Source organism: Hemicordylus capensis, chromosome 2, assembly GCF_027244095.1.
Source record: "Hemicordylus capensis ecotype Gifberg chromosome 2, rHemCap1.1.pri, whole genome shotgun sequence".
NCBI lineage: Eukaryota > Metazoa > Chordata > Lepidosauria > Squamata > Cordylidae > Hemicordylus > Hemicordylus capensis.
In genome coordinates, this window is record NC_069658.1 from 409,572,714 (window position 1) to 409,599,138 (window position 26,425).

The 26,425-nt window shown below is 44.5% G+C and overlaps 2 protein-coding genes across 12 annotated transcripts in view; both read left to right on the forward strand.

Moving 5' to 3' along the window:
- Positions 1-20,972, forward strand: part of LOC128344558 (cholesterol transporter ABCA5-like) — a 121,634-nt gene extending 100,662 nt beyond the window's left edge. For 5 of the 6 annotated variants that reach the window (XM_053294906.1, XM_053294907.1, XM_053294905.1 and 2 more), the window contains 10 exons: positions 124-241; positions 354-445; positions 1,963-2,138; positions 2,669-2,744; positions 2,851-2,945; positions 6,516-6,635; positions 6,778-6,927; positions 10,828-10,907; positions 14,767-14,822; positions 15,508-20,972. In XM_053294906.1, coding sequence (XP_053150881.1) covers positions 124-241; positions 354-445; positions 1,963-2,138; positions 2,669-2,744; positions 2,851-2,945; positions 6,516-6,635; positions 6,778-6,927; positions 10,828-10,907; positions 14,767-14,822; positions 15,508-15,615 — 1,071 coding nt within the window. In that variant the 3' untranslated portion in view covers positions 15,616-20,972. The remainder of the gene's footprint in view (positions 1-123; positions 242-353; positions 446-1,962; positions 2,139-2,668; positions 2,745-2,850; positions 2,946-6,515; positions 6,636-6,777; positions 6,928-10,827; positions 10,908-14,766; positions 14,823-15,507) is intronic. The other variant, XM_053294910.1, reaches the window with a different exon arrangement.
- Positions 20,973-26,053: 5,081 nt separating this feature from the next.
- Positions 26,054-26,425, forward strand: part of LOC128344093 (cholesterol transporter ABCA5-like) — a 91,037-nt gene continuing 90,665 nt past the window's right edge. For 3 of the 6 annotated variants that reach the window (XR_008315669.1, XM_053293583.1, XM_053293582.1), the window contains exon 1: positions 26,199-26,405. The gene's annotated coding sequence lies outside the window, so the exon portion shown is untranslated. Of the gene's footprint in view, positions 26,406-26,425 lie in introns of all 6 variants that reach the window. The other 3 variants (XM_053293584.1, XM_053293585.1, XM_053293586.1) reach the window with 3 other exon arrangements.

Consider the following 26,425-nt stretch of genomic DNA (forward strand, 5'->3'; position numbering starts at 1 on the left):
TCTCAGTTACAGAAATGGCTGCCTTCAGACTGACAGAAGAATTTACCTAGTTGAAGGAATAGTTTTTCATTATGTACTCAACTAATTCAATATGAAGTTCTGCCTTCTCTTTTGCTTTATTAGAAACCAGCAATTTTGATCAGCAGTTTGCATAAAGAATATGATGCGAAGAGAGATTTTCTTCTTGGAAGAAAAATAAAGAAAGTGGCAACTAATCATGTCTCTCTTTGTGTCAAAAAAGGTTGGAATTAATTCATGTACTTTGGTATGGGTTGTTGTTTTTTTTTAAAAAAGAACAAATATTGTTAAGCAAAGCTATCCAAATTGCATGCTTGTTTTTCTTTTTTTTTTAGGGGAAATAATGGGACTGTTAGGCCCAAATGGAGCTGGGAAAAGCACACTGATTAATATGCTGGTGGGAGAAGTTGAACCAACTGCAGGCCAGGTATTCAGCTGCAACCTATCCTCTGCACCCCCTCTCCCCCTCTGATTTTTATAAGCTAACCTTTACAGGAGTTCACAACCAGAACAGGCTGAGCTTCAATCCTTCTCTCTAAGCGGGTAATATTGGTCCTTCATACTGAGGTTTACTGGATTCTTCTTCTGAAGACAAAATGATGCTTGTATAGGGATATATTTTCAAAGATGCATAAGCACTGGTTACTTACTGTTAGATATGGCAATGTGTATGATGCTTTGAGTGTTTCTGTTTCAGAAACAGATTTCTAGGCAGATTCTGAAGTGTGACTTGAACAGACGTCCAGTCAATGATATGTCTACAAAAATAGTATTATGTACCTGATTGAACTAAATGAAACAGTATTATTTATTTTAAGAATGTATATGCAGTCATTCAGTAAAAATATTTTCAGGGTGGATTACAAGTTAAAACAATATAAAGGAACAATAAACAATGCAAGAAAGAGCTGCATATAAAAGCAGCACTAAAACACTGCAAAAATGAAAAGGTGTTTGCCTGGTGCTGAAATGATACCAGTCTTCATATCTTTCACGTTTGGGGTCCTGAATAATTAAAAGATTGCCTCCTCCAACCTGAGTGTCCCTGTACATTGCGGTCATCTGTGGAGGTCCTTCTCTGGGTGTCCCCTTCGTCTGACGTGAGGTTGGTGATGTCTGCGGTGCAGGCCTGCTTGTTGAGGGTCCAGCTTTGTACAGTTATCTCCCCAAAGAGGATCACCTGGTGTTAGGTGGTACTCAGTTGGGTCCCAGAAGATGAAGTTTCGAAGAGTTCTGAACAGACCCACATTCGTCTTAATAAGGGCCTTGTTAGTTCTAATTACTTTTGCAGTGGAGAGTAAAGATGGCGGGAAATGAGTTGTGCCACATGGGTAATTTGTGTTTTCAGACAGAAGCAAAGAGCACTGCCACAGTGCTTTTATAAACATGGTTTTGCTTTCCACACACAGCAGCAGGTTTCCATTGTCCGAGCCTAGGCTGATTGATGGCTTGCCCAGATTTATGGCAAGGTCCTAGTGCAATTTTCTCAGTGTCACCAGCTCTTGCATTCCATCAAGAACTGATTACTACTTTTATGGCAAATTGTGATTTTTCATGGAATGCAAGAGCTGACCAGCAGGTAGAGCTGAGAAAATTGTGCTAGAACCCTTCTGTCTCTCTGGACAAACCATCAATTAGTGCAGACTTGGACAACGGAAGCCCACTTTGTGTGTGAAAAGCAAGTAATATTGTGCTTGCCAACACTCAAGTTCCAGTGTCTTGTGCTGCTGTCTGTAAACACCTCAGGATAAAAACTGGCTTTGCAAAGTTGTTACTGCCTACTAAATGGAAGGATATCTCGACAAGAGAGATCATATACTAAAAGCAAGTTGAGAACTCTTGAGCTTGTCATTTTGTTTAGCTTTTCACAAAGACACCTTTGAATATTTTCCTGCATGTTCACTGCAAATATTGTATATTGAGTAAAGACTGATGTGTCCACAGGTGCTGTTGGGAGATTATTCTTTGGGTGAGAATAGCGAGGATAATTCCATGCGATTTTTGGGATACTGTCCACAGATAAACCCACTTTGGCCAGATATAACATTGCAGGAACATTTTGAAATTTATGCTGCTATCAAAGGAATGAGTGAAAGTGACATTAAAGAAGTCATAAAATGGTAAATATCTCATTTTAAACACTTAATGTTCTTGTACGTTGGTGGCTGTTTTTTCTCTAGTGCACTGTGCAATTGTTAATGGCTTGGACTTTTCAAAATGTCATCTAATGCAATTTCTTGTATGCAGTGGGGAGGTGGATCATATGTGAAATGTGCAGGTACATTTATAGCATACAGCTAAAAACACACACTCTTCATTGATGAAATAGAAGGATTTCTATTTGTGATGAAACATAACAAAGAGCTTCTATAAATCTTGAGGAGATAACACAGGAAAAAAACAGATATTCATTTGTAGGTTCCAATTTGACCTCTCTCTGCTCTTTAGTGGAATAGTCTTCACTGGGTACTGTTTTGTGTTTCTGATATAGGTAATTCACATAAATCTGAGACTTTAAGTTTGTTTCGCTAAGCATATGCTGGAAATTTAAAATTCTCTCATTCTGGTGTCTTAGAATGCTTACACATTTAATGCTGTAGTGACAGAACTTTATAAGGCTACAAAAATGTTGTGCATTTGGTTTCTGCAGCATTTCCAGTGCACTTGATATTAAGGAACATTTACAAAAAAGAACAAAGAAACTTGGAGCAGGAATCAAACGAAAGGTATTATATTGACTAAAAGGAGGTTTATTTCCCAGTTCATACTCAATCGATTGCACAGCCATTAAATTCAGCTATCTTTTCCTTTTCTGTCTCTCTCCTTTTTCAGTTATGTTTTGCCTTAAGCATGCTTGGCAACCCTTATATTACTCTGCTAGATGAGCCGTCAACTGGTATGGACCCTAAAGCAAAACAACACATGTGGTGAGTACCACTAAATGGCATAGAGACTATATTTAGAATGGAATGCCACAGTATTATTATTAAAGGCATTAGCTTTGAGAACTTTTTTGGTTGAAGACCAGTACATCAATACTGTACTGCTTTTCAACCACTCACAAAAATTCTCTCAAAGCAGTTTACCTAGCAAAAGGAATGAGACAGTGGTTAGATACAAGTTCTTGGTATAACACACAGGTTCAGACTTAGGGTTCATGCACTAGCAGTACAGTTAGCATCAGTGGTCCAAGCAGAACTGTGACCACCTGCAATCATTTCCACCAGGCTGCAGCAGAGGGTGAGATATGACAGTGAGGCCCCTCCATTGGCCTGTCATATCTCACCCTCTGCTGCAGCCTGGTGGAAATGATTGCAGGTGGTCATAGTTCTGCTTGGACCACTGATGCTAACTGTACTGCTAGTGCAGGAACCCCAAGTCTGAACCTGTGTGTTATACCAAGAACTTGCAGGATGATGAAGGGTAAAAGGGATCTCCACGTCTGCCAACAGGGCCTCCAGAAATTCTCTGATCCCCTTAATACACCTTTGCCCTTATCCTCTGACTCAAAGGATGAAGCAGCAGCTCCACTAGCAGGTATTGAGCTCTGTCACAGCCAGTCCTTGGAGAATAGGACACCGGCCCTTTAAGGCTTGGTTCCTTCCAGACTAGAGTGGGACTGCTCTCCCACCTGCTCAGTCTGTTATCTCAGGCATTTAAGGCAGTTTTGCCTTTTCCTGGTGAAGCTGACATGAAGAAATAGATTTGGGTGCCACTAGCATACTGATAATACCCTACACCAAATCTCTGGGTTATCTCTCCCAGTGGTTTCATGTAGATATTAAAAAGCATTGGAGACGGTATAGAGCCCTGTGGGATTCTGTACAAAAGTTCTTGTTTTGAAAAGCAACAGTCTCCACGCGACACCATCTGGAATTTGCCTGAGAGAGAGGAGCAGAACCACTGCAAAGCAGTGCCTCCAACTCCCAACTCCTCCTCTTAGATAGTCCAGAAGGATACTATGGCCGATAGTATTGAAAGCTGCCAAGAGATCCAAATGGACCAACAAAGCCACACTCCCGCTGTCAATTCCCTGTTGGAAATCATCCATCAGTCTAACTAAGGCAGTCTCCACCCCATAGCCCACCTGAAAACTAGTCTGAAATGGTCTAGATTATTTGTTCAGTTACAAGCCTCTGCCAAAGATAAAGAAAGTCCCTCCTGCTACTGCTGTGGCAGTGAAACTGAACTTAGCATAAAAGGTGCTACTTCTGAGGGTCACCTTTTTAAATGGGCATGGATATATGGAAATTTGTAGCAAGTCAACAAGGTCATCTGTGTAGTTTCAATCCCATACATGGGACTACACAGACACCATAAAGAAAAACATTCTTTCTCCCTAGGGCAAGATTTACTGTGCCAAGAATGAAAGAATCATCCATCACAACATAATTTCACATAATCAATGGGGCAGGGAACCATTGTCCTCCATTTATTTAGAAAGTGTATATGTCTTGGCCAGCTTTAAAAAAATGTTCTAACCAGGACTTTGTGTATAACCAGGAAATGTTCTTGCTAGGCTTCCTCAGAAGGGATCATTAAAAACATTCTATATTGCAGATTTGATGACATTTATATTGACAACTGCACATTTCTGTTATTTCAGCCTAACATGATGTAGTAAGAGATATGTCAGGGTTTTGTTTTTTTTCCCTTTCTTTCTATATCTTGATGAAGGGTTCCTCAGTCAAAAGACTGAGTAACCTCTAACCCATGACCAGGATGTCATATCTATCTATCTATCTGATTGATTGATTTCTATACCGCCCTTCCAAAAATGGCTCAGGGCGGTTTACACAGAGAAATAACCAATAAATAAGATGGCTCCCTGTCCCCAAAGGGCTCACATTCTAAAAAGAAACATAAGATCGACACCAGCAACAGTCACTGGAAGTACTGTGCTGGGGGTGGATAGGGCCAGTTACTCCCCCCTGCTAAATAAAGAGAATCACCACGGTAAAAGGTGCCTCTTTGCTTAGTTAGCAGGGGTTCAACATGTTGCCTTGTGGAATGGGAAATGTTTGAGGAGGAGGGGATAAATTAGTTCATCCTTACATATACAACTTTGTAAGCTATCCAGCAGGCAGTGTGCACAAGCACAATTATTTATTTATTTAAAATATTTATTTAAAATATTTATACCCCGCCCCTCGAGAACCCTATTGCTCGGGGTGGTTCACAACATTTATAAAATAGTTACAATGTAAAATCAGACTAATAAAAATAACCAAATTAAGCTGAACAAGCTAGAAATCCAAGCTAAAAACACAATCAGAATTACAGATTTTAAAATTTCAAATTAAAAGTTATTTTAAAAAACTAAAATCTAAGAATTGTAAAAACTAAAGAACCTACCAGATATAAGCAACAGGTGAAACATTAAAAAGCCTCTTTAAAAAGATGTGTTTTTAGTTGTTCTTTAAAAACACTGAGGGTGGGAGCAAGGTGAAGCTTTACAGGAAGGGTGTTCCAGAGCCAAGGGACCACAGCCAAAAAGGCCCTGTCTCTAGTCCCCCCAATCGGATGAGCAGGGCCTGAGATGATAAACAGAGGGCCCTGGCAGGTTCATATGGGCAAATGCGGTCCGACAGATACCCCAGCCCCAAGCTGTGTAGAGCTTTAAAGGTGAAGATGAGCACCTTGAATCTAGCTTGGAAGCAAACTGGTAACCTATGAAGCTGCCACAGGATGGCTGTGATACTCATTAAACAATGTGCACCTTGTGGCAGCATTCTGCACCAGCTGAAGCTTCCAAACCATCTTCAAGGGCAGCCCCACATAGAGCACATTGCAGTAATCCAATCTGGATCTTACCAAAGCGTGAGTGATTGAGGTCAGGTCTGAGTTCTCCAAGTAGGGTCGCAGCTGGTGTACCAGCCATAGATGGTAAAAGGCACTTCTGCATACCACCACCACCTGAGCCTCCAAGGACAGCATCAGGTCCAGAAACAACCCCAAGCTGCAGACTTTGTCGTTCAGAGGGAGTGTGACCCTGTCCAACACCAGATTTACCTCACTACTTAAATGATCATTTTCGTCTTATCTGGATTAACTTTCAGCTTGTTTGCCAGTCCAGAACAGCCTCCAAGCACTAGTTCAGAGCATCTATTGTCTCCCTTGTGTCTGCTGACTTAAAAGATAGGTAAAGCTGGATGTCACCAGCATATTTATGGCACTGCAGCCCACACCCACAGATGACCTTTCCCAGGGGTTTCATGTAAATGTTAAACAGCATAAGGGACAGAATAGATCCCTGTGGCACCCCAAAGGCCAAGGGGTGGAGCAGGCACCCCCTAGCACCACCTTCTGAGTATGACCCTCAAGGTAGGAGCAGAGCCACTGTACAACTGTTCCCCCAAGTCCCAGCCCAGAGAGTCCCAGAAGGATACCATGGTCAATGGTATCGAAAGCTTTTATGTGCGACTACACACTCAAAGAACTGCAGTTTGCAGATGAGTTGCTCTATATTTTCACTGACTGTTTGCTCCGTTTTATAGGAAAGCAGTACGAGCAGCCTTCAAAAGTAAAGAGCGAGCAGCTGTTCTGACAACTCATTATATGGAAGAAGCAGAGGCTGTGTGTGATCGGGTGGCAATCTTGGTCTCTGGAAAGTTAAGGTAGCTAGCTCCTCAGTGAATTAGGAAACCTTGAATTTTAAAAAGGATTAGTTTAATGTTTTAAAATATCCAAATGATTCTGACATTAACTCTACTTTTCCTTGCCTGTGTCTCTTTTGCCCCTCCCAAAAACACTTGACAGGTGCATTGGTACAGTTCAGCATCTCAAGAGTAAATTTGGCAAAGGATATTTCTTAGAAATGAAATTAAAAGGAGTGCCAGATACACAGCAGAGAGAGCATATTCAAAGGGAGATTTTGCACATCTTTCCAAATGCAAGTCATCAGGAAAGGTAAAAGGTGCTACTAGTTACCAGATGTCTGGGGATTTTTTATTTTTTTTAAAAGCTTGGTTTTCCGCTCTCAGTAAGAGTGCCTCATTGTGTGCTGTGTGAAGGCTGGGGAGAAAGGCTATGAGGTGGTTGGCCAGTAGCAGGGATGTGCACGAACCGGTTCGCAGGCCATGTTAGAGGCCTGCGAACCGGTCCGATGCCGGGTGTGTGTGTTGCTTTAAGGGCAGGGGGGTTGTACTTACCCCTCCTGCCGCTTTCCCCCCTCCAGCGCTCCATTTTAAAGCAAAATCTTCAGGGCGGCAGCGTTCCTCCTGCCGCCCCTGCCCCCTTGTTGCCTGCTAAAAGCGAATGTGCGTGGTGTGTGCATGCGCAGAAGTTACTTCCACTTTTAGCAGGCATCAAGGGGGCAGGGGTGGCAGGGAGGAACGCTGCTGCCCCAAATATTTTGCTTTAAAATGGAGCACCGGAGGAGGGAAAGCGGCAGGAAGGGTAAGTACAACCCCCGCCCTTAAAGCAACACACACACACACACACGGCATCGGACTGCGCCTCCACGGTCCATGCACATCCCTAGCCAGCAGCATGCTTTAGAACAGTGGCAAAATACTTTGCCCATGCCTTGATCTCCCTGTTGCATGCAGGCCCTGCCCACTAGCCAATTGGTAGGGCTGTGCGATTATTTAGCTCACAGTATTTAAGATACTCTCACAGTACACAGCCCTGCTGACACTGCACAGAGGTGAGCATTTTCAGCCAGCATCTCCATACAGGATCAGGCTCCTTGACTAACTCCGTGGTGGTTCCAAGGTCCCCTTAAAGAGCATGGAGCTCTGCTGCTGTCTTCAGAGGCATGCAGAGAGTGCTGGGGAACGAAGTCCTTTCCTGCACTTTCTCCATGGAAACTCCATTTCCCAGCACTCCCTGTATGCCTTCCGGGATGGTGTTTGAATGTAGCAGGGTATCATGCCCTTTAAGGGGCCCTTAGAACCAGTTAGGAAACTGGGTCCTGTGCCGAGGTGTGTATTGGGAACACTCACCTCTACACAGTGCCAGCAGAGCTTTATTCAGCTTTGGCTGTTTGGAGCCAAATAATTGCACAGCCCTAGCACTTGGTTCTGTGTGGGTGGCCTTGGAGTGAGAACCAACTTCTATCCCCAGGTCTGCTCCTGGGAGGGGGGTGAGGCTTATCCAGGAGCTGATCCAAGAGTCAGCCAGGGTTTTCTTGACTGCCCTCTACACAGCTTACTGCTGTAAAAATTCTTCTTTGTTTGCTGCAGACCCAAAATCGTAGGGCTGGGAAAGAATACAGATACAACAAATATTTATATACCACTTTTCACCAAAAGTTCCCAAAGTGGTTTACACAGATAAATAAATAAAGATGGCTCTCTGTCCCCAAAGGGTTCGCAATCTAAAAAGAAACACAAGATAGAAACCAGCAACAGCCACTGGAGGGATGCTGTGCTGGGTTTGGATAGGGCCAGTTGCTAAATAGAGAGAATCGCCACTTTAAAAGATGCCTCTTTGCGCAGTTAGCATGTTCCTTGAGTCCCTGATTGGCATCTGTAGGGTTTTTCTTCTCAGCAATCAAATTCTGGTTCAACTTCTTGTGGTTTTCTTATAGTTTTGCTATGTCACAACAGACTCTGGCACTTGGGCATTAGGCAGGGGCCATCTGGGATGATCACGGCCATGGAGGAGAGGCCCTTAAGAGGCCCCAATGGGAAAAGGCTCACAGGCTAGCCCACCTTGGGCACTGGCTTGCCTGCCATATCTCCAGGTTGGATATGATGAGCAGGAAGAGCAGCTTGCACTGTCGGATGTCTTAAGCTGTTGTCTTCCTTCCTGGGCTTTTGCCCCTGAGGGCAGCTGGAGGTGCTCCTGCTTACTTTACAAGAAGTAATCCTGTGAGGATATCTGGAAGTTGTAAGCAATGAAGATGTGGCTTGTTTTAACCCAGAAGTGTCACATTTGAAAAGTGATATTTTCATATATATTTTTCTTGGAAGCAACTGTTTTTGAAAAGATTATGTTAAAATAAATTATTCATAAGGGCCTACATGATGAGGAAAATTACTCAAAGAAGTCCCATTGAACTTAGGACAGATTAGGCATTTCCTATTTTAATGGGACTACGGTGAGTAATTTTCCTCATGTGAGCCAACCATTTTAGTAATCAAAGTAATTTTGCCAACATATATCTCTTACCTGAGTGAACTATTTCACTGTCACAGACTTCCAAATCATTACAAACATAAAGGAATACAAATACAGCATAATCCCACTTTCAAATTCCTTCAGGTGTCTTAGAAACAAAATTATACTTTTCTAAACATCGAACTAGTATCCTTAATGCTCCCCACTAGTCTGAAGTAATTTGAGCTCAACTGTTAGTGGCCAAACTTAAGAAGACAGCTAATCTTATAAATGTACAGATCATACAATATTTAAGAACAGGATCTATCAGGCAGATGCTTTAACAATGGAAGACCAACTCTCTTCTTATTCTTTCAAAAAATTGTAATAAAACATTACATGACTAAGAGCTTCCTGATTGCCTTCTCCCCAAGGACAAAATCAATTCCCCATTAAAATCCCATTAAATTGCCCTTCCATTAATGCCAGTTGCAAAGCTTTACAATGTACCAAACTAAAAGCGTTTTTGTATTGAAGCACTGTAAGGAAATGTAAATAATTAACAGTCTTGTGTGATCTCCAGTTGTCCAGTCCAATATAAACAGGTGAACATGGTCCAGTGGAGATGAACTTCAGCTCTTGATAGTCCTCATCTTTGAGTCTTTGCTTGACACATTCTTTAGCTGTGTCATACCCAAGGACAAAAAGAGCACTGTGGAAAATGAAATTTACCACCCAGATTTCAAATAAGTGGATGAAAGGGGTGATTTTTAATCTTTTCCAGAAGTTTGCACATCTTTAAGCTTTCCCCCATAGGGAATAATGGGGATTTCAGCAGCCCCATATCTCCACTTGGGGGGCACTAGGGTGGTCCAGAGCGGGTTGTGGTATAGTCCACATAGGGTGCCAAACTCCCACAGGCCCATCGGGCACTGGGTTTTGTTTTCAATGTCAGGTGTTCTGAGAGTAGATTCTCTGGTAGGAAATGAGAGACTTGAGCTTAAAGACGCACACACCTCAGAAAAAAAATTAAAAATCACCCCTTTCACAAATTTATCTGAAATCTGGGTGGTAGCAGGAACCCATTGGGGCACTACCAGCTGACCCACTCTTCTGCCCCCGAAACCCCTTTTCTGCCCCAAATCTGCCCCAGAGACATGCCCTGGTGCCCTCCACGTGGAGTTATATAACAAAGGCTGCTGAAATTCCCCGTTATTCCATATGGGGGAAAGCTTAAAGATGTGCCAACTTTAAAAAAAAAAATTAAGATCGCCCCTTTGCCCAATTTCTTTGAAATGTGGGTGGTAGCTTCCACCCATTGAACTCTACCACCCAACCCACTTTGGCCACAAAATGGACGTCTGAATCTCCGAGTTTTTTGGGTCGAAATCTGGAGTGATTTGTTTTGTACATGTATCTGGGCAATTAAGCACAGAGGTGATTTGTTCTGTCTAGAAATCACCCGAATCAGGTAGATTCGGGTACAAATCGTTTTGTACCTGAATCGATTCACACATCCCTAATAGCAAGTCGTCCTATCCCTCCCAGTAATTTTTAGTATTTGAAGCCATTTTTCATAAATTTCTGTGAGAAATAAGTTGATGAAATAGATAAAACCCTAGAATGACCCAAAATAATAGCCCTCTTTTGGCTGTATGGTGACATTATATAGAAGTACCTCCTACTCCTATAACACTACTCAACCCATGTATGATAATTTATTCTGATTTAGTTTTTGAAGTGTGTCTGTTTTGTGTGTTTCAGTTTCTCCTCTATTTTGGCTTATAAAATTCCAAAGGAAGATGTTCTTTCGCTTGCACTGTCTTTTTCTAAACTGGAGGAAGGTGAGACAAAAATGTACTGAGTAAACTAATTGGCAGAACTTCCATAATCTCATTCTCAGAAACCCAAATCTCTTATTATTTTGAATTCATCCTGGTGATTCCCACCACCATCATCATGTAATTCCATAGCAGTTTAGGGAATGTCAAATCAATGTCATTCAGAGCGCTAAAATATGTCTCCATTTGGACGTAGCGGCTACATTTAGACATAATGCGGAATTGCAGGTCCAGTGGACCTAATTCAGATTTCATGGAGAGCGCTCTCTGTGCAAATCAGCCTGCAGAGAAGAGGGGGAACTGGCTATATGAGCTTCCTTCTGGCATGAAGGATAGAGATGTGCATGGAACCAGTTTGGAGGCCCTTTATGGCCTCCGAAATGGTTCAAATGGCAGCCAGTTCTTCCGGTTCAATGGCAGGGAGTGTGTGCACCTTTAAGGGCAGGGGAGGATGCACTTCCCCCCACCGCCGTTCCCCCGCCGGTGCTTGGTTCCTTAAATATCCCCCGGGGCGGCAGTGTACCTCCCTGCCACCCCCCTCGCTACATTTACAGGAAGCACCCGGAAGTAGCAGATGTACCTGCGCGCGTGTACCTGTCGCTGGCGGGGGAAACGTGGCGGGGGAGGGTGTAAGTGCTTGCTCCCTCACCCTTAAAGCTGCACAGACACCCCCGCAGTCGAACAGGCCCCCACTCGTTCCGTGCACATCTCTAATGAAGGACAGCCCGCACAGCCAATTACAGCAGGAGGAAGGGAGGAGCTTCCTCCCTCAATTCAGGTTACAGCTAATGTAGCCTGTGGTTCAGAATTAGGATGACATGCAGGCTGCATGGAACCTTGGGTTGGGGAGATGAAACTTACCACAATCCAATGGTTGAGACTGAGGTTATAAAATTGAAACTGAGGGTGGGTCGCCTGGTGGAACCAGAGTTGCAAGCATTCGGATGACACGGTGAGAAAACCTGCCCCTAAAACTCCGGTTACGTGTGAATGCAGCAAGCATCAAACCTCAGACAGATGAAGCTTTGGTTCATCTGTGAAGCCTGGAATCATGCTGCAGAATTGATCGACTGCAGTTTGGCAACTTCTGTTTTCTGGATAGAGGAACCCTTCTTCTTCCTAGTCCTCCCAGGCTGCATTCCAGCAAGCTCCATTCAGCTCACGTTTCCAGGCTGTAGGCAAGGCACCATGTCATTAAAGTGGTAACCATTGGCTGTGATGTTGGAGGGGGTATGCTCAGTGCAATTGTGCCTTTTCAGCATTGATTGCCTGCCTTTGGCAGGGCAAGGACATTTTAACCCTTTCCTCACACCACTTGCACCACTGACTTTGCAAGAACTCTAAAACTGCACGGTCATGCACAAGCACAATTATCGACGCCCCAGGATGGCACTTCTCAATTGTAATGGGGTCCTGGGAGAGGGATGCTGAAAAGCAACTCAGAAATTGGGGTGAGGGGGCAATGGATTGTTGGCCAGGTGGGAGGGAGAAGGGACAGATCCTCCAGAAAAAGTGGTGCCATGTCATTTTCACGCAGCTAAGGTGGTGCCTGGCGATGCCATTTGACTGCCAGCTTTGGTCAGGAGGAGTGACCTGAATTTTATGCCTCCAAACTCAAAGAGAAGGGGGGACTTCTGCATGTACTTTGAAATTCCTACACTTAAAAGGGCTGTCGTGGTGACTCCCCTCAGTAGCAGTTGCAGTGCTAACCCATCCCCCAACATTGGATGGGAGCCTACAACCAGCAAGTGGACTCTCCCTAGGGGTAATCTGCTTGCCCCGTTGGGCTTCAACATCCAGAAAAGTGGCTTTTCACTTCTGGCTGTGAGGATCCCATGTTCCCCTTGTGGGGGTCTTCTTTTAATCTCCCTGGGGAAAGACATACTGTCTTCCCAGTTGGAGAGGCAGGAACCTGGGGCCCCCTTCCTCCCTCCCCCAGGAAGAGAGGATTGGGCCCATCTTTTCCCACTTTTACTGATTAAAAATAGACTGCATGAGCGTTCCCTCTACTTTCCCCCATACATGTACAGAATGAGTTTTGTTCTGGCATCAGTATCAGGGCAGTGTGTGCATACTTTCTTTCATAATGGGGCCCTCCTGAGTGGGATCCAAAATTAATGAAGTGGTCATTTTTTTAAAGCTGTTGCAGATGCACATGAGCACCTCTTGACAGGAACACTGTGCTGCACCTGGTGATACCACCCCTGCCTGTTGGGGACTCCCCCCTGCCCCCTCAAGCATCCATTCAATCTTGGATTTACAATGAGGGGAAGGGGTTTTGGGGAAGGAAAGGTGATGAAGGGAGTATTGCATGCACCACTCCAAATTGTGGTTATCCAATTAACGGTTAACTCCTTTTCAGGAACACATTCTGCTGCACCACTCTTGGATACCTTCTAGAAAGTGGGGCAGGCTATACATCTAGAATGCTTTAAAACAGACTAGCCGACCCTACACAGAGCATCTGTGCTCTCTTTGGGGCCAGCGGTTCGTGTTTGAACCGAACCACCACCCCCGGTTCCGTCAGACCGGAACCGGACTGGTCCGTGATTTTTTTTAAAAATTAAAAATATTAAAGAAATACTTGTAGCCCCTTTGGGGGGCTTGCTGTAGCCGCGGGGGGGGTGTCCGCACGGGTTCCCTCTCCCCCCGCTAGCCTTCCTCATCACCGCCACGGCCAGGTACCAGAGCCTTTTTGGCCCTTTTGGGCCTCCGTACAAACGGAGTCTTGTGTCTCCTCACACATCCATTGGCCAAGTCCTCCCTGGCTTTGACAGCCCAAGGGTGCACTGACACATCAGAACGATCCCTTGGACTATGGTTCGATAGCACATCAACATCTTGGTTCACTGGCACAGTGGTACATTGGTTAAGTCTCTCAAACCCCAAATTCCTAATGGAAGGATGGGGAAAACTGACTGAGATGAGTGTGGTCAGAAATGTGTTCAATTATTTGTGTTACTTGGGCTTAATGTGTTTGTGCACAAAGCACTGCAGTGATGTATTGTTGGAGAACTCCCCTGCTGTCTCCGTCTTGTCTTCCCATCCTTTTTTTTTCTGCTGAAGAACAAACAAGGTGCAAAACATGCTGGGGAAAGTGGACTTTCTCCATTGTGGTTCTTCATGAACTCTAGGGATGCAGCATCCCTGTTGCCAAGCAGCGTCAGGAGGAGTAAGGAGATGTCAGAGAGCGGAGCATCAGCTCCAAGAGGCAGCCAGCAAGAAACGCAGCTACTCTTGAACTTACCAGTTTCTGGACTGCTCTGAGCCGACTTCTCTATAGTTGTGGGAAGGAGCTTGTGCACAAAACTCAGGTTAAAGTGGCAGCAGAATTTGGATGACAAAATGGTGCTTTCGAACCTCAGGTTTTGGCAGGAAAACTCACCTCCAGCTAAAGATTCAGATTCAGGCCTGGAAGCGAAAATGGAGCCACACTTGGGTGTCAAAACCACAGCTTCACACATTCGGGTGATCACTCACTCAAAACTATGGAACGTTTACCTCTGGTTTGGCATCATGTCTGAATGTGGCCTGTGTTTGACTAATTTTAGTGTCCTTAATTATTAAAGTCCTCTGAAGACTCCTAATTTCACAAGATGTACACACAGCACTGTAGCAATCAGAGTAGTTTTCCTGGTCCTGCCATATGAAGGACAGCTCTGTGCATATACCTCTGATATGGCTGTGATTCATGGGGGAGCCCCAACTCGCCAGGAGCTCCATGGGCACACCATTGCGCCTATGGAATTTTGGATTGGTCCCCTTGATTATGAGCTTTAAAGTGTAATTTTGAAATATGTGTTCATATACATTCATTTTGATGCAGTTGACAAGTAAAGAGTTATTTCCAATGTTTTCACAGCAAAGCATGCCTTTAATATTGAAGAGTACAGCTTTTCTCAAGCAACACTTGAACAGGTACTTTCAATATAATTTTTCAAAAACATAGCCCACATGGATTTCAAAGATACTACATTTGATTATGTAAAATAAATTGTCATTTGCATTTGAAAATTGGCTACATTTCTAAGTTCACTGATCTTTTCATCATTATGATATATAGGGCATACAGCTGTTACTTTTGGTCATATTTTTTAGCCTATTTTTCAAAGAGGTCAATTTATGAGATCTGTGTGTGTTTGTGTGTCCCTGTATCCCCGTCTAATAACTTTTGTATTTGCAATCAGCAATGGGGGAAACCAAATTCACAGCATAGGGGGAACCCCGATTGAGGATTGTTGTTTTTTGCCAATCCGCCATATTGCTTCAAGATGGTAGCCACTCAGGCAACACCCCTTTGTAACTCATGTGCTGACAATCTGATACAAACCAAATTGATAGCACAAGGGAGGGGGTCTTATGTAAGACTCACCATGTTAAAATAAGTGGAAGGTAGGCACCATAAGTTTTATTTAAAATGGATTGTTTCTTTTTAAACTGTTTGGAAAGCACAAAAGATTTGTAATTTAAGACCGTAAGACACAATCTTGCTGTGGAGATTCAAAACCCTGTACTAACTTGAGCCACTGTACTAAGAGTGGAACAGAATTCATATGGATTGTGGTTATAATTAATGTATTCATGCTGTTCTTCCTCATTTTAGGTGTTTGTGGAGCTTGCCAAAGAGCAAGAAGAGGAAGACAGCAGTTTTGGAACATTAAATAGCACGCTTTGGTGGGAACGAGCCCAGGGAGATCGAGTTGTTTTCTGATCTATTCCACGTTGTAGAACTCAACCATTTCACTCTTCTGGGTTTTTTTTAAGGGTTGCTTTTGTTACGTTGGACTGTTCTCTTCTTTTGATTGTGTGCACGGAGCACTATGAATTGGGAGCATAGAAATAACACTGACCCCCGCCCCCATGCAATGCAAAATTGAGCCTGTTCACCTTCTTTGCCTTACATCAATGTTGTCAACATCTGGAAGTGTCTTTGTTTTTGAATACTCTTATTACTGATCTGTAATTTGCTTTTTTATATGTCAAAAGGAACATTCCACCTCACTGTACCTTTCTGCTTTACTTTGAAATGATGGAGGAAAGAAGGCAATGTAGAATTTAATTGTTTGGGAGCAAGTTGTGCCTATCCTGTTATAGACATTAATATACTGAATTTCAACATGTGGCATGCATAGTATTATTGGAGAATTACAAATGTTTAAAAAATCTGACTACTATTTCTGTATATGTACTTCATTTTATGAAGCTATATTTCAAGAAAAACCTTCAGAAGACATAGCAAGACCATTTGGTGATATCAGTTTGCAGTCTATAGTACGGTGGTCATTGGTTTATTATGGACATTTTTGCAGAAGAACATTTGCTAAAGGCCATTTTTGCAACTTTACTACCAGTTCCCAGAAGGTTTTGTCACAATTTTTTGCATTGCATGATTCTTATGTAACTTAAATCACAAGAGAAAGCAGTCCCCTAAACTACCTGCCTTTTAACAGTAATTATACAGGCGGCTGAAAGCTCAGGTACAGTTTAATTTCTAATAAGCCACCATATTGAGTAAAGGTAAAGTGTGCCGTTGAGTCGTTGTCAACTCCTGGTGATCACAAAGCTCTGTGGTTGTCTTTGGTAGAATACAAGAGGGGTTTACCATTGCCATGTCCTGCGCAGTATGAGATTATGCCTTTCAGCTTCTTCCTATATCGCTGCTGCCTGATATGGGTGTTTCCCATAGTTTGGGAAACATAACAGCATGGATTCGAACCGGCAACCTCTGGCTTGCTAGTCAAGTCACTGCACCATTAGGTGGCTACTTAGAGTGTAAGAAGTGTGTTTCTTTCTAAAACACTAATTCTGGTGGAAATTCATGTAGGAATTTTACTTTATCAGTTGACTTTTGTAATGAAGCCTTGCACTAACTGAGCTAGAATCAGTATTGAAGTACCTGTTAGTTTACTCATTTTAATGCTATTTTCGCAGGTGTGCTTTAGAATTAGAGATTGGTACATATATGCTCTTTACATACACACACAGACACACCTTTCCCTCTTATAAACAGTGGCAGCTACTTGCTGCCTGAGGCAAAAGAGGAACTGATGCCTCCCTGCCACCTGCCCAATTCTTCGTAAACTAAGGACTAGTTTATACGGCAGAATCAAATGGCTAATCTTTTTCCTGGACTGCACCATTTAAATACTTCCCCATCTGAAAATGTTCCTCCACACAGAAGAGTAGCAACTCGGGGAGAAAAATTCAGTCTAGCATTCTTCCTGACACACTGTATTTCTATGTACAGGAGGAGTTTTCTTCTTTTGTTTGCACTGGAAAAGAATGCTCCAATATGCATTCTCTACACCATCCTGAAATGGTGAAATCCAGGAAAAGCTTCACTGACCCCAATGCCTGCCTGGGTTGCTGAGCTTCTGCAAGTTTGCTCCTTTCCCAATAGTCTTGTTGTAGATAGTAGATGGAAATCACCAGTGCATACCTGGAATATCTTTGTGGTGGTCCAGTATCCTTCACAACGTGGGCTCTGCACCTGTGCAGTTGCTCCTGCAGAAGGATTAAATAGTTGCTTGAAGCCATGCCATGCCATGCACAGAGTGTGTTCGGTATTCTTGGCACCAGAGCACCTTCTCCCTCAGTTCCTTTCGGTCCAGGAACTGGTGTCCTCTTCCTCGGGGATTTGCGCCTTCATCGTCCTCAGTTCCTGGAAAACAGAAGTTATATTCATTGATTATTTGGCTTTTTGGACTTCTGGATGGCTTTTTGACTTTGCTTTGCCTCATGTTTTGGATTTCATCTGCTCTTTGGTCTAATGGACTCAAATAAACCTTTAAAAGGTGTTCCTCCTGCCGGGGCACCCTACCCTCTTCCAGTAGGCACTACCTGTGCCTCCTTTGCCTGGGAGAGGACCACATTGTCCGGTCCTGTAAAATTTGTCCTTTTGAAATAGACTTGGATAAGTCAGGAATTTCACTTGAGGCCCACCTTATATGAGACCACCTAGCATCCTCTGACCCTATGCCATCAACATTGTCAGCGTCAACACTGTCGAAGCCGGGTTCAGCTTCCAAGCCTCAGCACAAGTCATCTTCTGATGCTTTTAAGAAACTGAGGGATCTCCCTAAGGAATCCCATCGCAAGAAGCATGAGCTTAAGGAGGGTGATTCCTCACCACTTGCCAAGTGCCCAAAATAGTCCCCAACGTCTTCAACATCATTGCTGACACCACCCTTGACCTCTGTGGTATCTACCGAGTCGTCGTCTTTGTCTTCAGCTCTCCCACTTTGCACTTCTGCCCTGGAGCCTCAGCTTCGACATCTACGGCTGTCAGACCACATTCATCGTTGAGGTTTTCTGTGTTGCTGCGTCTGCTACCATCATTGGTGCTGTCAACACCTACTGCCATCCAGGTTATACATTCTCATTCATCTTTGTCTTCTCAAGAAGTAATTGAAAGACTTTCGTCCGCTCCTTCATCAACATAGAGTCTCCTGCTGACTTCACCCAGACCGACAAAAGGAAGTGCTTTTTCACACAACGCATCATCAACCTATGGAATTCTCTGCTGCAAGATGTGGTGACAGTTAACAGGAATGGCTTTAAGAGGGGTCTAGATAAATACAAGGAGGACAGGTCTATCGATGGCTTCTAGTCTGAGGGCTGTAGGCCACCTCCAGCCTCAGAGGCAAGATGACTCTAAATACCAGTTGCAGGGGAGTAACAGTAGAAGAGAGGGCATGCCCTCAGCTCTTGCCTGTGGGCTTCCCAGAGGCATTGGTGTGCCACTGAAACAGGTTGCTGGACTAGATGGGCCCTTGGGCCTGATCCACCAGGGCTTTTCTTATATTCATATTATGCCCTGGACAGCCGCTCTGCAGCTGACGCTGGTTTCAGGCATGCAGTCCATAAGAAGATGCTTTAATTCCATCCTTACTCCCACCTCCTTTCTTTTGGCAGCTAGCTAATCGCCCATGTTGTGAAGGATACTGGACCACCACAAAGAAACAGGTTGCACACCTGTCACCTTTGATCTTTTGGTAGTCCAGTATCATTCACAACACCCACCCAGCCTCCCTGCTTATTGGATGCTCTTACCCTTTTCCTTACCTGTCTCTTGTGACTGGAGCTTCAACTCCATGGCGGCCATCCAGGAACTGAAGGAGAAGGTACTCTGGCGCTAAGAATACTGAGGGGTATGACTTCAGAGCACTTCAAGGAGCTAGTGAATCCTTCCATGGGAGCAACTGCAGGCACAGAGCACACATTGGCACAGAGCCTATGATTGTTTGGTAGTCCGGTATACTAGACCACCAAAAGATCAAATGTTACAGGTGAGTCACTTGTGTCTCTGCCTAATCTCCTTTTTAGATTTATGTGTCCCTCCCCACCCCCGCATTTTAGAAGCTCAAACACATTTCTAATTTTAAGAAAGTAGACTCCATCCAGGTTCCCTCCTCTCACTTAATAAAAATCACAAACATAACGCAGTCCCAGGTTTATTCCTTGGAAGCACCAGGTAGGGGATCAGAAAGACCTGTCTGAAACTTTAGAGAGAAGTTGTTCATCGGTATATGTAAAGAATACTGGACTAGGTGGACCAGTGGTCTGACTCAGTATAAGGCAGCTTCATATGCTCAGCTGAATAATGTAAATATGAAGATTAGACCTGAGATGAGGTTACACAGGGTGTAGCTCCAATACAGTCAACATGAGCAACCAATACATAATAAAAGTGACCATATATTCCCCAAGATAAAGCTAGATCACATTTCACTCCTATAGGAAATGAACAGCTTGCTCAATGATATTAAATTGTCTTTAAATGGCATTTTTTAAATTAAAAAAATCATTCAGTTACAGGAAATAATGCAGCTCCTACATAATAGATCAGGTGCCAGCTAACAATCCTGCTTAAAAATCTATCAAAACAGAGGAAATAATCAGGAAATGAAGCAGGCCATTGTTAAGGTCTCCAAATAATGTACAGTTCTGCAGCTCTGATCCCAGCCATGGGGAGGAGAGAAATAGGTGCTGTTGTTGCAGTTTCTACTGTGAAGGGTCACTCGTGTACGTGCTCCGCTCCCCCACCCCACAGGATTTGTCTTCTTTTGGCGAACTCTCTTCCTGTCATCATCATCCCAGGAGACAGAGAGGCAGTGGACAGAGAAGCAGGAGGAAGGATTGGCAAACAGAATGGGAATGGGCAATGAGTCCACCATCCCATGGAACAGAGAAGCTGCTGGCCCAGTGCTGCATACACACACACACACACACACACACACACACACACACACACACACGGTGGCAGAGCCCCAAGCCTTGGTGGCTTGATTTTGGTGAGGTGATGCTACAGCTGCTGCAGTGGGGGATGATCGCGGCAGGGATGCATTCTGTCCAGTGCCTGAGGCTGGAGCCTCTTCAGTTTGTCTTATCATAGGCAAACACATTCTGAACACCAGTCAAATGATCTCTAACACTGTAGGTAAGATGGGCATCATCTGCGTTTCACTTGCTTGGGAGAAGTCCTTTGCCTGGGCCTTGTCGCAAAAGTGTATTGTGTTTGCCACTTCAAGCCACTCTGAATTAGTTTGCCATTAAGTAAAATCCAAATATATTTCCATGTGCATTTGGTATAGTGTAAGGCTACTAACTATATACCTGTTTGTTTTGAATGCGAAGTCTAAATTGTGTCACTGTTGCAAGTTGCACAGAGAAGCTATACTGCATGCACAGGTCCATGTATATAGAATTGGCATTTGGCACAAATAAATACGTTTCTTTCACTCTTACAAATGCAAATTATGAATACCAAATGGCTAAATATCTTTGTACATTTTTTATTAGCATGCAGCTTGTTAAATCACTGTAATATCTTGGATATTTTGTTGAATTTCAATGTAACAAGAACTATCACAAAATGAATTTCAACATATCAAGATGTATCACACAGACTAACTAGTTTTCAAGATCTGTCTTTGGCTGTGAAATTGTATGCACACATCAGAACTTTGTACTGATCGTTGTTGTGATGATAATTAAGGTGATTAATCCATTCTAATATCACTGGAAACAGAAAATATAAAGAATAAAGATCTATGTTTGATAAAGTTATATTTTCATGTAATTGATTTAGGTCTACAATTATAAACAGCATAATATCTCTAAGGAGTATAAAGAGGACATCATTTGATCACACTCTTACTGGAAACTGAATTAACGTGAAGAATTACATTATGATAGGGTTGGATCCAAACAGACCCTAGTTATGAAGCTGAAAATGTACCAGGCATTGACTAAGTTCTGCAGTAGGACAGTATTGAATAATACTGGCCTCACTCCATGGAATTAGGGATATGAGCACGTATGTTCTGCCCCCTCCTGGCCTGCTGCCATCTAATGGTGCAGAAGGGTGGTTTGTCAATCACCCTTCCATGTACAATTTAAATCACTATTTTAAAATCCAAACAAGCCCAGTATGAAGGGCAAATGCTGAGAGCAAACATATTTGTTTCAATATGCCATCTTTTGGAAAGCTTATTTGCCTTCTGGCTCTCGAGACTAACAGCACATGCCATTTGATTACTATATTTCTAAATGTACAGTAGAGAACTAAGATGCAAAGTTGTGAGAACTTAGAAGTGTAGAGAATCTCTTTTCTCTAAAATTTGTTGCCATAAAACACCATGCTTGGAGGGCCCAGAGATCAGAACCATGAAAAAGGAGCTTACCTGCCCTCCTCCCCGCCCTGCCATGTCCTGATCCAGATCAGGGCCACCTCTTCTATTTGCCAAAGAAAAATACTTCCATTGACTTAGATGGGAAATAATCACAGGGCAAGATTGGGACCTGTCAGTCCCAATGTGCCAATTACAGTAGGGATGTGTGAAACGTTTCGGATACAAAACATTTGGTACCCAAAACAGCCCATTTTGGGTGTTTTGTAAACAAAACACCCATTTTCCAAATTCAAAAGTTTTGTGTACAAAACAAAACGTCCCTGTTTCGGCTACAAAACGTTTTGTTGTTTTGGACCTCCATTTTGTGGTGATCTCTGAGTGAGTCTCCACTTTGTGTTTGACATCTCTTTGAATTTCCTGCCCTTCCAGCCTTCTGATCGGTGACCTAAAGCATGGGCTGACCTGCTGACTAGGCATGTGCCCGAAATGTTTCAGAGGCCATTGTAAAGGCCTCCAAAATGTTTCAGGCTAGGGGCCGTTTCGGTGCTGGCGGGGGTAGAGCTTTAAGGGCGGGGGAGGGTTACTCACCCCTCCCGCCGCATTTCCCCCGCCGGTGCACTGTCGGTTTTAAGCCCCTCGGGGCGGCAGCGTTCCTCCTTGCGGCCCCGTTTCTGCCCTCGGCCAGAACTGGCCGGAAGTTGCGAGTGCGCAGGTGCACGCCCCTCTGCTGTGTGTGTGCGCATGCACGGCGTGCGCACGTGCACTCGCCACTTCCGGCCGAGGGCAGAAATGGGGTGGCAGGGAGGAACACTGCCACCCCGAGTGGCTTAAAACCAACAGCGCGCCAGCGGGGGAATGCGGCGGGAGGGGTGAGTACACCCTCCCCCGCCCTTAAAGCTCTACCCCCTGATGGCGCCGAAGATCGTCGTGCACATCCCTACTGCTGACAATTCCCTCGTTGTTCCCCATGACTCTTTTGCTTCTTGCCACTCTTTACTGACCCTACATTGGCCAGGGGAAGGGTTGCTAACCCATGGGGTGCTGGGCTCTGTTGTTTCTGTGGTGTTCTGAGTGTAGATTCTCTGGTAGCATATGAGAATGGATTCTTGTTTTTCACTGAAAATCCCATATGCTACCAGAGAATCTACACTGAACACCTCAGAAACAACAAAACCCAGTACCCCACCGGCTTGTGGGTATGGGCGTGGTTGGTACCCTATGTGCACTACACAACCCCTCGGGCAACCCCAGTACCCACCCAAGTGGAATTATGGGGCTGCTGAAACCTCCATTATTCCCTATGGGAGAAATCGTAAAGACACATAAACGTCAACAAATCACAAAAAACCAGCCCTTTGCCCAATTCCTTTGAAATAATTCTAGTAGCTTCCTTGCGCCCATTGGGCACTACCACACACCACATGCTGCTCTGGGCAACCCCTTTCCCCTCAATGTGAAGCGATACATTTGCTGGAATCCTCATTATTCCCTATGGGAAAATTCTTAAAGACGCGTAATCTTAAAACATTCACAAAAAACAGCCCTTTGCCCAATTCCTTTGAAATTTGGGTGGTAGCTTTAACCCATTGGACACTACGACCACCACCCACTCTTTTTGCCCTGGAACCCTTTTTAAAAATCCAAATTGATTCGGATTCGGATTCTGAAAATTCGGCTACAAAACAAAACGGGTGATTCGGATTCAGAAAATTTGGGTTAAAAAAAACACGGGGGTGTTTCGATTCGGATACAAATCGAAACGAGAAAATTCCAAAATGCACACCCCTAAATTACAGGCTTAATGTAATGTGTAATTTGGCCCTAAGAGCACACATCTCAGCAATTCGAGTAAACACGGGTATTCCTTCGAAGAGCCTTTGAAGTATTGATAAGTGATTCTGATGCAAAGCACTTAGTTGTAGCCTGTACTTGGCAAGCACAACAGAAACATTATGCTCTGCCCCATCTGCTTTATATCCCTCTTGTGCCAAGGCATTAGCACTTACTGTAAGCAGTATATTTTTATACTAGGCCATTTTCCCCTTTATCACTGATGCAGGAAGAGCAAAACCTGCATTTAGCCTTCAAGATGCCTCAAGATTCTACCTTCAAGATGCCTTCTCCCTCAAGATCAGCTGCTGCAATTGCTTCTGTTCAAAGCTGTATTCAAAATCGAATCATAACAATCTAACTGTTGCTCAAGTTCAAACCTAAATTATATAAGAAAAACAGGAAAGGTTGGATCCAAAGGGACCCAACTAGGGATGGGTCCGGACCGGTCCGGAGGCCATTGTAAAGGCCTCCGGATCATCCGGACCGGTCCGGACCTGGCCGGTTCAGTTCGGGTGGAGGGGGTAGCTTTAAGGGCAGGGAGGGTTTACTTACCCCTCCTGCCACTTTCCCCCCTCCAGGGCTCATATTTATTGTAATAATTGGGGCGGCAGGATACCTCCCTGCCGCCCCTTGTCCCTCTGCAATGCCGCCTGCAGGATGGGGTGGGCGTGCGCGCGGCTCTGCGAAGGGAAGATGCTGTTGCTGAGGGAATCACGTTTTAAAAGGTAACTACTGATGGCAATGGTAAACCCGAACGAGAAGCCGGCACAGCACCGAGCCGGCCTCCGGCGCCTCTCCGCCCGGTGGCTCCCCCATCCTGAGCCACCGCCAGCAGCCACTGAGAGAAGCTCCACCAGGGAGGACTCACTGCCGCGCCCAGCCCACCCTCACTTCCGGCTCCCAGGTGACTTCCCCCCACATACAGCGTGGCTGCCTTCCTTCTCCTCCTCCCATTGGGCCACGCTGTATGTGGGGGGAAGTCACCTGGGAGCCGGAAGTGAGGGTGGGCTGGGTGCGGCGGTGCATCCTCCCTGGCGGAGCTCCTCTCAGTGGCTGCTGGCGGCAGTTCAGGATGGGGGAGCCACCGGGCGGAGAGGCGCCGGAGGCCGGCTCGGTGCTGTGCCGGCTTCTCGTTTGGGTTTACCATTGCCATCAGTAGTTACCTTTTAAAACGTGATTCCCTCAGGAACAGCATCTTCCCTTCACAGAGCCGTGTGCGCGCCCACCCCGTTGCAGAGGAACAAGGGGCGGCAGGGAGGTATCCTGCCGCCCCAATTATTACAATAAATATGAGCCCTGGAGGGGGAAAAGTGGCAGGAGGAGTAAGTAAACCCTCCCCGCCCTTAAAGGAACCCACCCCACAGTGCCGGACCGCAGCTCTGCGGTTCCGTGCACACCCCTAGACCCAACTGCGAGGCCTGTGGGGGGCATGATTTCCCAACTACCCATTCAATTTATAGCTCCCCCATAATGTATCCATTACCATTTCCAAGGATCCTATAATCCACAGGATTGTGCCTGCAGCAGGGAAGAAGCAATGGAAAAGTCCCATTCCACTCTGCTTCCAGTTGTTTGCATCCAACCTGAATCCAGTTTCTACAAAAGATAATGAACATTTTAATTTGGGCCTAGGTAAGTGAAACAACAACAAAACACCAATTTATGTTTGGTTGGGACCTGAATCTGGTTTCGGATTATTTACCATAGGCAACTAATGCCAATTGTCATTGCCCTCAAATTTGACAACTATTTATTCAAGACAGACACCTATCTGTCTAAGAGATGGTAAGTGCTACAGCACTGGCATCTCCAATCATCTTGAAAGCAGAATGAGAGCTGAGTGCATGCTTTAACCTCTCTATAACTGAGAAATGAGCCCTCTTCCTTTAGCAGAGGTGCTGTACTTGAGTACAGCTCAAAACAAGTCCAGAAGTCCTGCTAGGGTGGCCAGGTACAGATGGCAAAAATAATTGAAATCCACCACCCCAAAAGTGGAAACAGTGGGCATTATTCACCAAAGTCTGCAAAAAGTCTCCTCTGCATAGGAATTGGCATAACATTTGAATATGTTAATTGGTTTAATATGTTATTTCAAAGTCGTATTTAAACTACTTAAACTTCAGCTGCTGTTTGTTTAGATTGATTGTAAACCGCCCTGAGGTTTTATATAGGTTGGTGTATAAATGTGTTAAAGAAAACAAATAATGAAAAAATCTGCATGGGGAGGGGCAGTTTGGATAAACCATGCATACAATTAGGCGGTAGCACCCTGGGAAATAGATTGATTATGAGATGATGGTGTGATTCTACCTCTGACATGTAGATTTAATGCTTTGCTCAAAACTAACCATAAGGTTGTACTTAGACAGTCAAGGCCAGACTGATAAAGCAAAAGATGGAGAGAGAGAGAGAGAGAGAGAGAGAGAGAGAGTGTGTGTGTGTGTGTGTTGTTTGAGGATGAGTGGGAACACTGAGATTCTCCTTCCTCTGTCCACTTCTCTGCTCCAGTGGCTGCCGCCCTCCCCTCTTTAACAGCTGCCTGGCTCCTGCTTGCTGCTGCTGTTGCTCCTGCTAAATGCACTCTGCTCCCACACACTACAGCAAGTGGGGAGGGGCTGGTACTGCTGATTAGCATTTCAGGCCCAGAATCCTGGCAGCAGAAACGATGAGGCAAATACCAGGGCAGGAATGAGAGCCAGTGGAAACTTGAGAAGGTGAAGATTCTATCTGCCTTGAAGTATACATCTGACTAAATAAGGTGTGGCTGTTGCTGGATGGACAGTATTTAGAGCTGGGAACACCCACAGTGAGTAGAACAAGCAAAGGACTGACGTTGAGGTGAGAGTGAATGGGAATGTTGTGCTCCTCTTTCCATCTATTTCACTGCCTGCCTGTCTTTCTGGCCTCTTCAACACCCATCTGGCTCTTAGGGGTGCTTGCTACTGCTGCTGTTTCTGCTGACTGACATCTCTGCATCCACAGATTTCAGCAAGTGGATTGGGGCTGGCGCTGGGCAATATTGAGAACGTCAAAGGTGGGTGTTGACTTTCCGGT